Genomic DNA, 15,565 nt, shown 5'->3' on the forward strand with positions numbered 1-15,565 from the left:
ATCTGTATAAAACGTCAGGGGTTCGAGTCACTCCCTACGCAAATGTTAAAATGTTTTGATTGGGGCCTTGAGCTTCCTTGACTAAAATAAAGTTTTATTTATTTATTATTTAATAGGCAAAACTAGTCAGTATTTTCTGACTGTTTGTTTTTTTAACAACCCACCCACAGGCATTAAAATACCCACTACTCAGTCATTAAAATTCTGAATTAATCTCTGATCATGGTGGAGACTGTTACTTCCATCCTACCTATATAAACTCATATCTCGTTTTGGGAAAAAATACACACAAAAAAGAAAATAGAAAAATCCTCTTGTATCAATCCTTCGTTTTCATATTCTGAATTTCTTATACTCGGATTTTTACATATATTCTAAAGTACAATTGAGAATTCTGGAAAAACCATTCGTGATTGTTGCACAAGTGGTCTACGATCGTTGTATCCTGGGAGTGATTATCCACAGAGGTCGCTGCAATTATCGACGGGCAATTTCACTTTAGGACATCGTGCTATCACGAGACTCGATCGGACGATAAATTTTATATTTCTGCATTTTATAGTTCTGAACATTACTGCAACTAATTATTTTTTCCTACAACCATAACCATAACAAACTCGAGATTGATTGCGACTAACAAACCCCTTAACCAAACAAATAAAGATTCTTGTAAACAATAAAAAATCATCTATGCTATTCAAAACCATAGTTAAGCATGGGTTTGTCAGCACTAACTGGAGAAGTATATAGATCTGTAGTGTTACCCGTACTCGTTGATGAGTTATAATAACCAGCTTCTGCAGTTAAGGCATTGTCAGTTGTAAATGTTGTAATATCGCTTAAATTCCAGTCAGTCAGGTATACCGGCCTTGAAGTGACAGTGGGGACCTCGGCATCTCCACAAAGCATAGCCACCACACGAGACATGGAAGGCCTTCGAGTTGGGGATGTTTGATAGCATAAAAGTGCAACACCTATCACTCTTTTCACCTCATCCTCGTCGAATGCAGATAAATTTGTGTCCACCAATTCCATTCCCCGGTTACTTTCATGCAGGTGCCAGGCCTGAAAGGGTGAATAATATGTAAGTTACAACATGCAAAAGCAAAGTAGGATGGAAGACCCAGGAAAAATGTTTGAACTCTCGAATTATGCATACCTAAAAAACTCATTTAAGTGAGAGTTGTTAGCAAAACGATTCTAGAGAATCGATTCAAGAGAAAGGAATAGACAGTACCCATTCAAGAAGATATATCCGATCTTCTTCCAAACGTGAGTCAGAATTTGCTCTTCCACTGACGATCTCTAGGGCTACGACTCCAAATCCAAACACATCAGCCTTCTCCGTAAGGTGACCACGCATGGCATATTCCGGCGCAAGATACCCACTGCATGAGCAATCAGGAAAATTTCAGTAATGCACACAACTACTTGATACTCTAATTTAAACTGCAAATGCAACTAGATATTAAGTTAGAACACATAAAAATTATCGACCACGAATTAATGGATCTTACATTGTGCCTGCAACACGGGTGCTTATATGAGTCTTTTTGTCATCATACAACTTGGCTAAGCCAAAGTCCGAAATTTTTGGATTGAGTTCAGAATCGAGCAGAATATTGCTTGCCTTTACATCTCTATGTACAATTCGAAGTCGAGACTCCTCATGAAGATAAGCTAGACCTCTTGCTACCCCCAAGCATATGTCAAAACGTGTTGGCCAATCCAAGCATAAGTTTCCGTTTCCTCCTATATTGAAGCAAAAATGTTCAATCTTCAGTATACTAGTGCTCACAAAAACATCTTAGCATGAAGCTGTAAAAATGATATAGCTTCTACCAAATAATGCTTGATCAAGACTCCTGTTTTCGAGATACTCATAAACAAGCAACCGTTTATCACCCTCAATGCAGCATCCATACAATTTTACAAGGTTCCGATGTTGAACGGCAGATATAGTGGCAATTTCTGCCACAAATTGGCTCTTTCCTTGATGGGATGCTACAGACAGTTGCTTAACAGCAACCATTCTTCCATCCTCGAGTGTTCCCTTTTGGTCATAAAAATACTAAAAGGGTCAGATATAAAGAGTGAGAAAACAGTATTGCACGTACCAAAATAGATACCCACTGAAACATGATCTGTAATAAATTATCAGAAGGAAAGACAGCCTCATAAAAGATATATATATATATATATAATTACCACTTTGGTAGCAAAAGCTCAAATCATATTATCCTTGTTTTTTCTGTTGCATAAAGGCCAGAGCTTTCGTTTTACGAAAGAAAACACAAGGTAAAAGGGAAAAAATAGTTACGGGGTATCTTACATCAAACTTGTCTCTGCGGTCAAGGTGTTAAATGCCCATTTAAGTGATAGGCCATCTTATAATCTTCATGTTAAAATATAGCTTACCTTGTAAACAGGCCCAAATCCTCCCTCGCCTAGTTTATTTGACGAACTGAAGTCATCTGTTGCCACTCGTAGTTCCACATAAGTAAAAGTGTATGGTCTGGCATCCATTCCCAAGAACTCTGCAAATTCACAGAAACACAGTTTTTGCTTCTCAATGTCCTAAGCTAATCATTCCCTATTTTGTGATAATATACTAAGGCATGACAGTTCTGTGGGATGTTGTGAAGTGGTTGTTTTAATTAATCATAAGTGTACTGATCCTTCTCACCTTCATCTTCATATCTCTTCTGCCTTTTTCTTCTACGAGCCAAATAATACATGGTGAATAACGAAAGAGAGCTTACAGCTCCAACAGCGACAACAATTCCCACAATCAGACCAGTTCTGCCCTTCTTTCTACTCGTGAGATCATTTGGAGGATTGTTACTTACAGTGGGAATGAAATCTGCACATTTTTTTAGTTGTCAAAAACTGGAATCAATGGATTAAGAATCATTTGACATGTCTATGCGATATCAAACATTTTGAGTCAGTACGTACCTGGGATGACACTTATTGCAGAAATAGAGGGACCATATACACCTTGAGCAGGTACGCAGCATGTCCCCTTTCCAGCCCAAAAGAGATGGATCTCAAGGTAATTTTCCGTCACCTGGGCTTTAAATTCCTTCACCACAGCTCTAAAAGAGACCCCGCCAGCCTCTTTTCTTATGTCGAAATCTTTCCATACTAGATTATCCTGAACACGTAAAATGAAGAATTATAATGTAATATCAACCGTACCATATGGGATAAAACTGTTTGATGACCAAACTCAAGAGGTTGGATTTGTATGCAGTATTTGTTGGTGTAATCCAGAAGGACATGAATTTACAGAGGAAGAATCCTGAGAAATCAAGGATAGATTTGCCATATTATATTGAATGAAAGTTTCATGATAACGTTAACATTATTGCCGAACCACAGAATGCAGCAGAATACAAAATAGAAAACCAAGGATGGAGCTCATTCACGTAGAAGCTTGACCTCCACACATGGTCCGAGTACTTAATTGTGTGATTTTTTGTTAAGAGGAGTTCCGATACTCCATAACGAAGAATTCAAGAATGAAGAAACAACCAAACAACACCTTTAAGTTCAAGATCTAAGGCAAGCATCGTTTCTGTCTGGGCTTAAAAGCATTAAATTAAACCAGCATTTCAGTTAAGAATTTTACAAGTGAAATTCCATGCCAGAAACCTTTCCTGACATTAGAAACATTTTCTTCAGTGACGACATCAAATTGAAGTAAAACTAGTTATGAAGCCAGGTGTATAGCAAAGATAAGATTCAGGGAAGTATGCCAGTCACATGCAGTGGTGAATGTTTTCCTTCTTATTTTTTATCCTATCAAACGACAATAAAAATCTGTTTAAAGGGAAGCGAGATCAATAGTTGAAAACACATTCTACAATTCGACATAACAGACCTGAATATATATGTTGAAAATGCGCCTTCCAATACTCTTCCAGGATGGAGAATTTTGAATTTCTGTCTCTCCAAACTGGAGGGTCACATTGTAATTACCATTCTCCAGGCCCAAGCCATAGTATCTAAGTGATCCAGCAGAAATCCGTGCACTCTGGAACAGCTCCGGGTCCCTTATATTTGGGAAAAAAGTAACCAAGTTCGTTGTATATTGTGGATTGTTGCTTCCAGAAGGCAGACCAACATTACTAACTGCCCATCTGCGTTCCCTGGTCACATAATATGTTGCCGGACCAAGAATCTCATTGTCTGCCTCGTGCACAATCCCTGTAGCAGATCTCATTTGTGGACCGCCACATTTAATTGCAAAACTGGAATCTGCAAACCATCCCCAAGAGTAATTTGTGAATTGTCAATACAAAAAATAATAAATAGCAGATACTGGAGTAATTTTCTGACGATAATCACGTTGGTAAAATAACTGCAGATATAGTTGAAGAGCTAAACTAGAAAAGGGAGAATAGAAGATTTACAAAATCAATGTGGCTTTAATATTCAGCCATCAAGTTTATATACGGCAACATATAAAACAGACAGGATAATATAGAATCATTCAAGGATCTGCATATTATCAATTTGGATTCTCAACAATAATCACACGAAACTTGTATCCGTCAAAATGTCTAAGCGAGCCTAGGCAATAAGCCTTCTCCAGAGCTTAAGACAGTAGTTTACAAAGCAGTCCCCACGGCGTTGCTTTACAGAATAGAAAAAAAAAATGATAAAGAAATAATTACCACCTATTATTGTTAACATACTCCCTTCTCTCTATTCTACATTTTTCTCTATTTCACCATTCATTTATATTTTTTTATATTTTGTATCTTTGTTGGTAGATTCATATCGGCATGCGTAGGTTTCAATTGTATTTTTTAACCTTGAAAGAGTACAAAAGTATCTAAGAAAGTGGCAAATCACCTAGGCTCCCCAGAAAGCAACCGTCACAACTATGGATATAGTAACATGTTCAAATGCTGTATGTAGATTTCTTACTTCACATTTTGATTCCTTTTTAATTTTTTCCTACTCCAGGTCATAGCAAATTATTGCTGCCCTTTGTGACAATTCCATAGCTACACTTTTAAATAGAAGTAAACCGTGTGGTTCAAGCCCAACTAAGTACTGCTGTATCCATATGAAGTGTATTTTATTCACATTCAACATAGTGCCTTTATTTTTCAAAATTATGATATTACAGTTGTCTCTATCAAATCTCAAAGTTAAAAATCTGGAAATTTATTCTGTCCATTCACCCAAGTCAGAATTAGCATTTTGTACACGTTCCAATGTGAGAAAGAGAAACTGCATTCACGATTAGATTTTTTACCTTTTGGTAGCACAATAATGCATTGAAAGAAAGTATATCACTCACACAGGGGGTCTCCTCGATAGCAAGAGAAATTTCTTTGAAGACAATTCAATCCTGGAGGCATAGCACTGAGATTGAAAGAAGAATCTATAGCTAATTAGGAAACGTATCATGTCAACTGCTTTGACATAGTGTATATTATGGCACTCAGAGCATAAAGCAATCTCATTCATGAGTGGATTGGAATATAAATATAATTTATTCCATAGTGGATAGACATATTGACTTATGTACTCTTTTTTGTGGGCAATGGTTATAAACTAATATACATTCTTCACCAGTGGGAAACGTTACTGCGATCAGGATAGTACTGATTCTACTGAACAGAATAATAAGATATTACAACTGAGAAACATCTATACAAGAAGCTACAGAACATATTCTAGTTTTGATGTATTCAAATGAATACAAGTTAAAAATTTGGAAGCCTAATGTACTGATCAAGAGTGTAGTTTCAGATATGTACCTGCTGTCAGAACCTTGCAAGACGAAGTTGTTGGCGACCAAATTACTGCAGAGAAATTTTTATTAATTTTGGGGTATGCCAGCCTTTAGATAAGAGACAATATCCCAAAGAAGAGAAAGACGATAGTTCTGAACTATAACATATAAATCATGCTACTTTCTACTTTGAAATTGTTCATACAGTTGCATATTTTGCTGGCTCACCCAAGAAGGGAGGTTCCCGGATAATTCGTTGTATGACAAATCTCTGCAAGCAAATAAGATATAGATATTAAGAGTAGGATACTATTCCACAGGTCAACATAGCATTCTATTCTACAGGTCACTTTACAATTGTGTTAAAACACAGATCAATTTCCTCATAGAACTACAAAATAAAAGTACTACTGTAGTTTATCCGAAGATAAATATTATTTAGCCCCCGTTTGATTCCCATTTTTGGCCAAAAAAATAAAAAATATGACCATTATCCATCACATCAAACCACCATATTTGACTTTCTATATTTTGTGTGGTCCCATAACGGCTATATAAAATGCTTAATGCGCAAACACACGTAGCCATTTAAATGATTTTTCCCATTTACTAATTATATTATACAAACTCAAGCTCTTTGAGGGGGTACAATTCACAAACACCATAAAAAGGCATTAGTACAGATTAAAACAGTCGATCAAACGAATAACTTCTTAAATGAAGTGTAAAACAAGATATTTTGTTCATAATTTTCGAGCAGGACGAAATTTCTCTATTATGTCGTAATGGGTTCACAAAAACTTTAATCAAAGGTCTTTCTCCAGGAACTCAAGATTATTACTTCACATATAGCATGATTAACGCCTTTCCCCCACATAATTTTTGTACATTAAGACTATAACTAAGCAAACCAATGCTTTGCATGTATGACTGTACATAAAATTAAAGCATTGATTAGCGGATGTATCATCTAAATCAGGCTCGAGATACTTCAAAAGATTGAAAGTCGTAGTATTTGTATTCCATCCTTGGGGCTGTGCAAACAAAAGAACCTTGACTGAAGCCTTAATAAACAGCATTTAACATTTGAAAAGCAGCAAAATGTGTTACATCACTCACATAATCTGGAGAAGTGAATTCTTTTGGGCTGGCAGGACACCAGTCAACCTGTTATTTCCAAGAAATCTGAACACGTAGAAAGGTATTACTTAAAAAGATATTCTTTTCGCTTTTTTGTTATTTTTTTCATGTTGGGTGGCAGATATTATGTGCTCTCAACCATAAGAAAGAATAACATGATTTATTACAAGTGAGTGAGTGATTTCAGATTGAACAGTGAGTCTGGAATCCTTCCACTGAAATTGTTGAAGCTCAAGTCCCTGAAAATTTAAATTATGACAAGATTGCGGAATAAGCACCGAAATATTAACCTCCTGATCACGATAAAAACTTCAAAGAAATATTTAAAATTTAATGAATTAACAAGTTGTTACAGGGTTAAACCTTATGCAGTAGGGCAGAAAAGTCGAGAAGACTTACAATAGTGACAAACTCTCGTATTCTTCAAAATTCGAAGGTAGGGACCCAGAAATGTTATTATTCCGCAAAATTCTGCCAGAGAAGTGAATCGATTGAATTAGAATTGGCATCCAAAAAACTGGGAATGGAATAAAGAAGATCGTGTTGCTGCATATTTAGAAGCTCTGTTATATTTCCTTACAGTGTGCGCAGAGACTTCATATCTCTGAGAAAGCCCAGTGGAGAGCTTCCATTAGACAGATCACATATCCACCTAGGCATCCAATTTCACCAAAAACTTTAGCTACCACAGAGCGTGCATGAAGAAGAGAAAATACTGAAAACTGAAACAAAAACAAGAGATGCTTAAGACTCACAAGGTTTCCAAAGAAGTTAAGTCAGCAAATGTTGATGGTATTGGACCCTCAAACGAGTTTCCTTCAAGCCTTCTGCAAATGTATATTAATATAGCAGATTATAAACTGAGCTTATAAACTGTGCAAGAGAAAATCCAAATAAATTTAGTGGTAAAAATATATCACTACATAGGATACACTAAACTTGTGGATTGAAGCACAAAAAATTCAATAAAAATGAGAAGACACATTAATTATCTCACAGGGAAGTAAGCTTCGACCATCCCCCAATGAAGTTTGGAATCAGGCCAGTGAGTCCATTGTCTGAAGCAAACCTGAAATCCCCAGCAATTTTTTACCAGTGATTTTGATCGCAGAATAATTAATTAATTTAAACGAAAATTCTTCTTGTTGAAATAAAAAGGACAACGTGTCCTTGAGGTCTTACACAATGTTCAAGTTCTGCAGATCAGCAAATGTAGAAGGTATCGGACCACTAACTCCAGAGCTATCAAAGTAACTGACAAGGTGAACATCATAATGAAAAACTGACATTTTTTTGTACTATAAAATAAAAATCATAATGATTTTCGGGTTTTTCCTAAGAGAATTAGTAAATAATCATCAAGCTTCAAGATGGTGACTAGAAAAGACTCAACATTAAATTAAGCCTTTTCGGCTGAATACATCCTTCTTCAACAGTGACAAGAAAAGATTACTAGAGAAAATAAAATTGTCAAAAATTTAATAACGATCATTATTACACAAAAGACCAAAACTTGTATGTAATAAAAATGAAGATTACAACACAATGAACCAAGAAATTGAATGATTAAAGCAAGAAAGACCAAATGTCAGAATAGTTATGAGAAGATTAATGTACCAATTGAGAAAAGGAAAGGGATGCAAGAGAATAGAAAAGGTAAAGGTTCTAGATGAGCCTAAATCTATCAAAGAGAGATCATGAAATCCTCAAAAGATAGTGCAGTTTGCAGGACAGGACATACTTCAATATTAATGACATGATCGCTTCCTGAGTTTATTGTCGAATTCCATTTGTAGCCAAACATAAGTATCACATTCTGTACTCGATGCCACATTATTATGCAGTCACTGAGACTTACAATTGTTCTAATTTTGTAAGCTGTCCAAGCTCAGATGGTAAAGGACCAGAAAAGTTGTTTGTGCCTATAGCCCTGCACATGAGCAACAAAACATGTATGCATTTTGTTTTCTTCAAAAAGAAAAATTTCTGTATATAGAGTTATGGACAAGCATATCACAAGATCCTTGAAATCAGTAAGGCATTAAAGAAGTTAATGTCTTGAACGAAAACTAACGAGGTCTTACAGAAGTCTTAAGTCAGTCAGCTTGCCAAGTTCCTTCGGAAGCTCCCCGGATAAAGCATTATGTCCAAAACTCCTAATGGCATTAAATTCAGAAATTGAAAACATTTTAAACATGTCAACCCTAATACTATGAGCCACAAATCTTTACAAAGGGGTGGCTTACAGATATTGCATACGAGTGAGGTCGCCTATGGATGAAGGCAGGGGACCTGTCAAATAATTTTTGGCCAAATTTCTGCAATAAATGCAGTATTAGTGATAAAAAACAATAGGATATACATGAAGAAATCAACCAGTACAAAATTAACCATACACGTCGGTGAGGAAGCTTAAATTCCAGAGTTCGTCCGGTAGTGAACTCACAACATTCCATGCATTTACTCTCCTGTAGTACAAAATTAAAAGATATGAATCCAAATCATTATTGGACCAATTAGACGTGCATAAATTATATTCAAATAACATACATTTTATGTGCATAAAATCGGAAAAGAATTTTGACTTACCAAAATCGAATATGTAAAGTAGAAATGAGAAATGTATGAATATGAATTTGGTTAAGGCAAGAGTTCGACTCTTTCTACTTAAGACGATAATACCCTCACACAGGTGCTAACGATTTTTCAACATTCGTCTTCCAAGACACAATGACCACATCTCGCAATAGGAGTACTCCAAATTACGTAGATCAACGAATTTATTTATGTTTTGAACCATTTTTATATAAAACTTGACTCCAAACAAATGCAGAAATTTGAAGTGAATATGCATCAGTTTGATAATACAACCATGAAGTGAATGAATGAAACTTCCATACATGTGGTCTATATATAGATGTTAAAAATGTTTGTTTCAAAAGACATAACCTATGGAAGAGATACAACTATCGAAATCAATCTCTATGTTTGAAGAAACACGTTTCTTGAAAAATGATAATGTCAAAAGTCACAATTTTTCATATAGAAAGACACATTTTCAGCTAAATAATTTTTAGAATATTCCATAATATTTTAAGTAATTTTCCTATAATCCATGTATTTAAGTGATTTAAATTTGGCTTAATTTTCCATTCACAATATATCAACTTCCACTTAAATAATTGAGAATTGGTCAAAACCAATTTCATATACAAATTTTCAATAGTCTCCCACATGAATAAAAATTAATGTAAATAATTATGCGGATGCTAAAGAGGGCTCGAGCGACAACCTATTGCATCTAGATAGGTACCTTATATGTTTGAACCGTCCATAGTGAAATACTATTGGATTTACTTGGCTAATCAGTGAACGCGATGTCTTAAACTGTTAGCCATTGATTTAAATCAAGACAATAGTATTCACACAATAACCTCCCTAACACTTTCGAGTTCTCGTCGTTATATTCATTTTGGCCTTGAACAACTCTTGGGTTTCATAAGTGTTTTAAAAAATTCAAGCCTCGAAACATTCCCATAAAAGCGGCCCCATTTTACACTTATATAGGTGATCTCCTATTAAAAGTACTTGTCATACTCTAATTAGTTTGTATAAGATACATTAATCATTAAAAGTATAACTTAACCTAAAAATTTCAACATATAACACTTTCTTATCATAGGAAAGGGTAGGAGTTAATTCCAAGTGCTCATTGAATCTTCATATCTTAGTTGTCTTATTGAACTAAAATCTTGGGATCTCTAGTCATCAAGGTTAGGTTACCATTACAAAGATCCTTATACAGTAGGCTTTAAGATTATTCCCCTCGATATGCAGTATACTTGATCTCTTGGTAAATCTTTTCTTAGTGGATCCACTAGATTATCCATTTGAGATCAACTGCTTTATGGTATTATGTCTATGACGTATATGTCTAGATTTACCATTATGACAGATTCTATATCTCATTAAATATAGCTAGCTATCACAATAATTCATTTAATAGATTCAAATAGTCACCAACCAATAAATCCTTCCATAAGGGCATCAACCTACGTGCTTTTATCTAAAGCTATACCTAATTCAATTCACAATTTATTTGGAGGATTTGTAGCATATATCACTACATTGGCCCTAGTAAACAAATTTGCTAGTGAATTTTGACTCATTTTATAATAGATACATCATTTAACCTTTATCAACTACAATGCACTTCAACTTATGAATATTCTCAAAATATTCTAGTGCCATTATTGCATATCCAATACAAATGCAATAATCAACTTTTCAATACTTTTTGTTTAGGACGCTTCATTTTTGTGAATCATCCTTTTACTTCTAAAATTAGCATAAGAGATTTCTACCTTCTTATATTTATAGAAAAAATTCTATTACTTATAAGCTATAAAGAATGTAACTTGTAAAGTAATCACAAGTCCTCAATTAGGAATGTATTCTATGGGTGGTATTGCAACCCCCACAAATCTTAGGTTAGGTTAGAACTTAGAGCTCATCAGCTCTTTTAAAAGTTCAATTCATCTATTAGATACACAATATTCATTTCATATGCTCCACCTCAAATCATACAAAATTTATTAGAAATGTTAATGCCCTGTGAAAGTCTATATACTTCCACATTTAAAGATATTGCAATTATAGTCAACACAAACTAATTTTCACGTTGCATAAAATTGGTTTTCATGAATTTACCAACTGCCATTGTCAAAATATGCATGCAGTGGACACAAACAAACGACATTCACATTTCATATTCAAATTCTCAACCAATATTTCTCACAAATAAAATTGAATAGACACAACTATATTGTTCGCATACTTTCATCCTTGAATGTTAGGCATTCATTGGAGATGAACATATTTCCTTCAAACCGTGCTTCAGCACGTTCATCATCTTCACCAAAAATGGATCTAGTATCCACTTGGGGCAACACTCCTCTCGTCCCTGTGGATCCCAAGATCCACGATCTCATTGAAAAGGAGAAATGCAGTTATTGAAGCCCTCGGCAGTATCCTTACCAACAGGCATGTTGAGGAACCGATATTACGAAGGTATCGAATACATCGACCAAATAGAAGTTCTCACCTGTTCCTGTGCTCTATAGTCTTACCGCCTCGATCCCACTAAGTGGGATGTTAATGTACAGCCCTACAGTGGTTCTCAGGCAAATTTCACTGCCTAAACAGCAGTGCTCAAGCCACATGATAGGATCATGGGTCTTGATTTACCTTCGAGGGGGCATTTAACACATGGTTATCATACCTTCAGTGGGAAGAGAAACTTAGTTTCTTGTGAAAAGTCTCTAACTTCATCTTCCAAAACATCCTTCATTTATGCATTAAAGAAATCCGGGTTATCAGTTTTCATCTCCACTCTAAAGGCTTTTACAAGGATCAACGATAAAACATTAAAGCATTAGTTTTCTTCTTTTCTATCCACTGCCAAAATCAACAAATTAGTTTCCTATTTTTGATGCTGATAAAAAAATCTAATTACCCCTTTCCATCAGCCACCATTTTTAACCATTCAACCACAGTAATGTCGAAACCGAATATAGAATTCAACCATATGCAAATGATTCTAGGTTATTATGTTGCTGAAAGTTATTTCACAATTAATTACACTTAAATTTTTTTCTTATGAATGACATATATACACGTTTACTGGACAAGCTAATGAGTCATAATCATTCACTTTGATTTGAACATAATTGGACTCTTTAAATACCAACACATGCGTTGTTAATGCAACTATGAATCAGACTTCTTCAAGTCACTTTCATTAGAAGTCAAATAAATGTGCAAATATAATATAGGACATAATAGGCATATTGGAAAAAGAATACTAGTAGAAATAGAACATTATCTTGATTCCGGATCGGTTCCATAAGACCATTTTAGAAAGAGAACGATGAGGGGAACAATACTCACTGCTAGCCGTGATGTACGATAAATTTCGGCGATTCGAGTTCGTTTAGATCTCGAAAACTGATTTTGCGCTTTTTTATCAATTTGTTTATTTTCCTTTTTTTACAATTTTAGTTAGATTAGATTTCATTACTTTTAATTGTTTTAAACTACAATTCCATGTAAACCCTTATAAATATAGGGTTAGTTTGTTTTTTCCATTTTATTCATTAATAAAATTCATGAAGTTTATTTCTCTTTAATTTGGTGGATTCCAAATTTCTTGATCACAAGGTTTTCGCTTGAATTCCTTTCTTTCGCTACGTCAAGTTGTATCAGAGCAGGCTTTCCTGTCTTGATATCTTTTGATTCATAACATTGGTGACGTACCAGTTACTAGAGCAGATTTAGATGCATCAAACCAAAAGCTTGACGAACGGATTGACAATCTCACTAGTCAAATTGAATAAATTCGTCAATTGCTTTTACGAGGTGCTGGAAACAATGGACAGAATGAACAGGGGCAGTCAACAATGAGCGGATGGTTGAACCTATAGTACAAAGAGAAAATAATAGGAGGCGTGTAGTAGAAGACAGTGAATCAGAGTCGGAGGAGGAGTTCAAGTACCTTCGCATCATCTTAATCGTCAAAATCAAAATACCTTTCATGATTATCGGATTAAAGTAGACATTCCTCCGTTCTTTGGAAACATGAAAATCGAGGACTTCTTGGATTGGTTGGTAGAGGTGGAGAGATTCTTTGAAATTATGGATGTTTCAGAGGACAAGATGGTTAAGATGGTGGCATTTTGTATGAAATCTGCGGCAGCAGTATGGTGGGATCAATTACAGATTGCTCGAAGGAGACAGGAAAAGAGTCAGATTCGAACTTAGAGAAAGATGAAGCAGTCTTTGATCGATTTTTACCTGCAGATTACGAATAGATTTTATATCATATGTACATGGGATGCACGCAGGGAAATCGAACAGTGTCGGATTACTCCAATGAATTTATGCGATTGGCAAAACGGAATAATCTGTCAGAATCTGAAAATCAGAGGGTAACCAGGTATACCAGTGGTTTGAAGATGGCTATTCAAGATCGAATTGGGATGCTGAATATTTGGACTTTACAGGAAGCCATTAACATGGCGATGAAAGCGGAGATGATGGAATTTGATAAGAGGATGGTTTCATATATGAGGCCCTTACCTATCGAAACATCAACATCCAGCCCTTCAGACAAAGGAAATGCCTTACAACAAGCCCCAATTAATCCTAACAGGAGCAAGGTTGAAAACAGTGGTTAGTTTGGGAACAGAGGTCACACTCGAGGCACACCTTAGAATGCAAATCTGTATGCTAAGCCCACAGGAGAAATTTGCTATAGATGTCAAAAGCCTGGACATCGTTCCAATAACTGTCCTGAGAGGAAGTAGGTCAATTTGGTGGAGCCGGAGGCAATAGACGAGGAGGAAGATACTGAAGTAGAGGATGAGTATGCGGGAGTAGAATTTGCAGTAGAGGAAGGAGTAGAAAGGCTCACCTTGGTACTGCAACGAATCCTTTTAGCACCTAAGGAAGAGGGTCAACGTCATTGCATCTTCTGTTCTCTTTGTTCTATTAAAAATAAAGTGTGTGAAGTGATTGTGGACAATGGAAGGTGTGAGGACTTTATGTCGAAAAAATTGGTGGATTTGTTGAAATTACCAGTTGAGAGTCATCCTAAACCTTATTCACTTGGTTGGGTAAAGAGAGGTCCTTCTGTTCAAGTTACTAAAACTTGCAAAGTACCTATTTCCATTGATAAGCACTATAAGGATAAAAATATGTGTGATGTCATAGACATGGATGCTTGTCATATCTTATTAGGTCGTCCATGGCAGTTTGATATTGATTCAACTCTCAAAGGGCGTCATAATATAGTACTATTTTCATGGGGCAGTCATAAGATCGCTATGGTTCCTCTCACACAGGCGGATAAGTCTGCCCATCAACGAACTGAGAGTTTCCTTACCGTCTGAGGTACAAGAAATATTGACAGAATTTGAAGACTTGACTTACGATGAATTACTGATGAGTTATCCCCTATGAGGAATATCCAGCACCAGATTGATTTGGTGCCTGGGGCTAGCCTTCCAAACTTGCCTCATTACCGAATGAGTCCAAAGGAGAATGAGATTCTAAATGAGCAAATTGAGGAGCTGTGAGAAAAGGGTTCATAAGAAAGAGTATGAGTCCGTGTGCAGTACCTGTCTTTCTAGTGTCAAAAAAGGATAGAAAGTGGCGTATGTGTGTTGACAGTCGTGCCATCAACAAGATAACAGTGAAGTATAGGTTTCCCATTCCAAGGTTGGAGGATATGTTAGATATGTTTGGGGGTTCTAAGGTCTTCTCAAAAATAGATCTTCACATTGGTTATCACCAGATCCGTATTAAACCTGGGGATTAATGGAAGACTGCCTTCAAGAGTAAGGATGGACTTTATGAATGGTTGGTGATACCATTTGGACTTTCAAATGCCCTAAGTACTTTCATGAGGATGATGAACCAGATTCTCCGTCCTCTTATTGGGTCTTTTGTTGTGGTGTATTTTGATGATATCCTTATTTACAGCAAGTCTAAGGTGGATCACCTAGCTCACTTGAGGCAAATTCTGGAGGTTTTGATGGAAAATTAGTTGTACATCAATTTGAAGAAGTGCACATTCTATACATCTAAACTATTGTTTTTAGGCTTTGTGGT

At 35.7% G+C, this 15,565-nt stretch overlaps 1 protein-coding gene across 3 annotated transcripts in view; it reads right to left on the reverse strand.

Annotated features, from left to right (window-relative positions):
* Positions 1–314: 314 nt before the first annotated feature.
* Positions 315–15,565, reverse strand: part of LOC111370707 (probable LRR receptor-like serine/threonine-protein kinase At1g56140) — a 32,857-nt gene continuing 17,606 nt past the window's right edge. For 2 of the 3 annotated variants that reach the window (XM_022992546.1, XM_022992545.1), the window contains 22 exons: positions 9,292–9,363; positions 9,142–9,213; positions 8,980–9,051; positions 8,754–8,825; positions 8,078–8,149; positions 7,893–7,964; positions 7,651–7,722; positions 7,476–7,547; positions 7,295–7,366; positions 7,063–7,134; positions 6,875–6,940; positions 5,961–6,026; positions 5,781–5,825; positions 5,318–5,382; positions 3,887–4,263; positions 2,959–3,157; positions 2,687–2,863; positions 2,419–2,537; positions 1,843–2,053; positions 1,518–1,752; positions 1,238–1,388; positions 315–1,065 (listed from right to left, as the gene is read on the reverse strand). In XM_022992546.1, coding sequence (XP_022848314.1) covers positions 694–1,065; positions 1,238–1,388; positions 1,518–1,752; positions 1,843–2,053; positions 2,419–2,537; positions 2,687–2,863; positions 2,959–3,157; positions 3,887–4,263; positions 5,318–5,382; positions 5,781–5,825; positions 5,961–6,026; positions 6,875–6,940; positions 7,063–7,134; positions 7,295–7,366; positions 7,476–7,547; positions 7,651–7,722; positions 7,893–7,964; positions 8,078–8,149; positions 8,754–8,825; positions 8,980–9,051; positions 9,142–9,152 — 2,670 coding nt within the window. In that variant the 5' untranslated portion in view covers positions 9,153–9,213; positions 9,292–9,363 and the 3' untranslated portion in view covers positions 315–693. Of the gene's footprint in view, positions 1,066–1,237; positions 1,389–1,517; positions 1,753–1,842; positions 2,054–2,418; positions 2,538–2,686; positions 2,864–2,958; positions 3,158–3,886; positions 4,264–5,317; positions 5,383–5,780; positions 5,826–5,960; positions 6,027–6,874; positions 6,941–7,062; positions 7,135–7,294; positions 7,367–7,475; positions 7,548–7,650; positions 7,723–7,892; positions 7,965–8,077; positions 8,150–8,636; positions 8,669–8,753; positions 8,826–8,979; positions 9,052–9,141; positions 9,214–9,291; positions 9,364–15,565 lie in introns of those variants that run through there. The other variant, XM_022992547.1, reaches the window with a different exon arrangement.

The sequence above is a fragment of the Olea europaea genome, chromosome 21 (assembly GCF_002742605.1).
Source record: "Olea europaea var. sylvestris chromosome 21, O_europaea_v1, whole genome shotgun sequence".
Lineage (NCBI taxonomy): Eukaryota > Viridiplantae > Streptophyta > Magnoliopsida > Lamiales > Oleaceae > Olea > Olea europaea.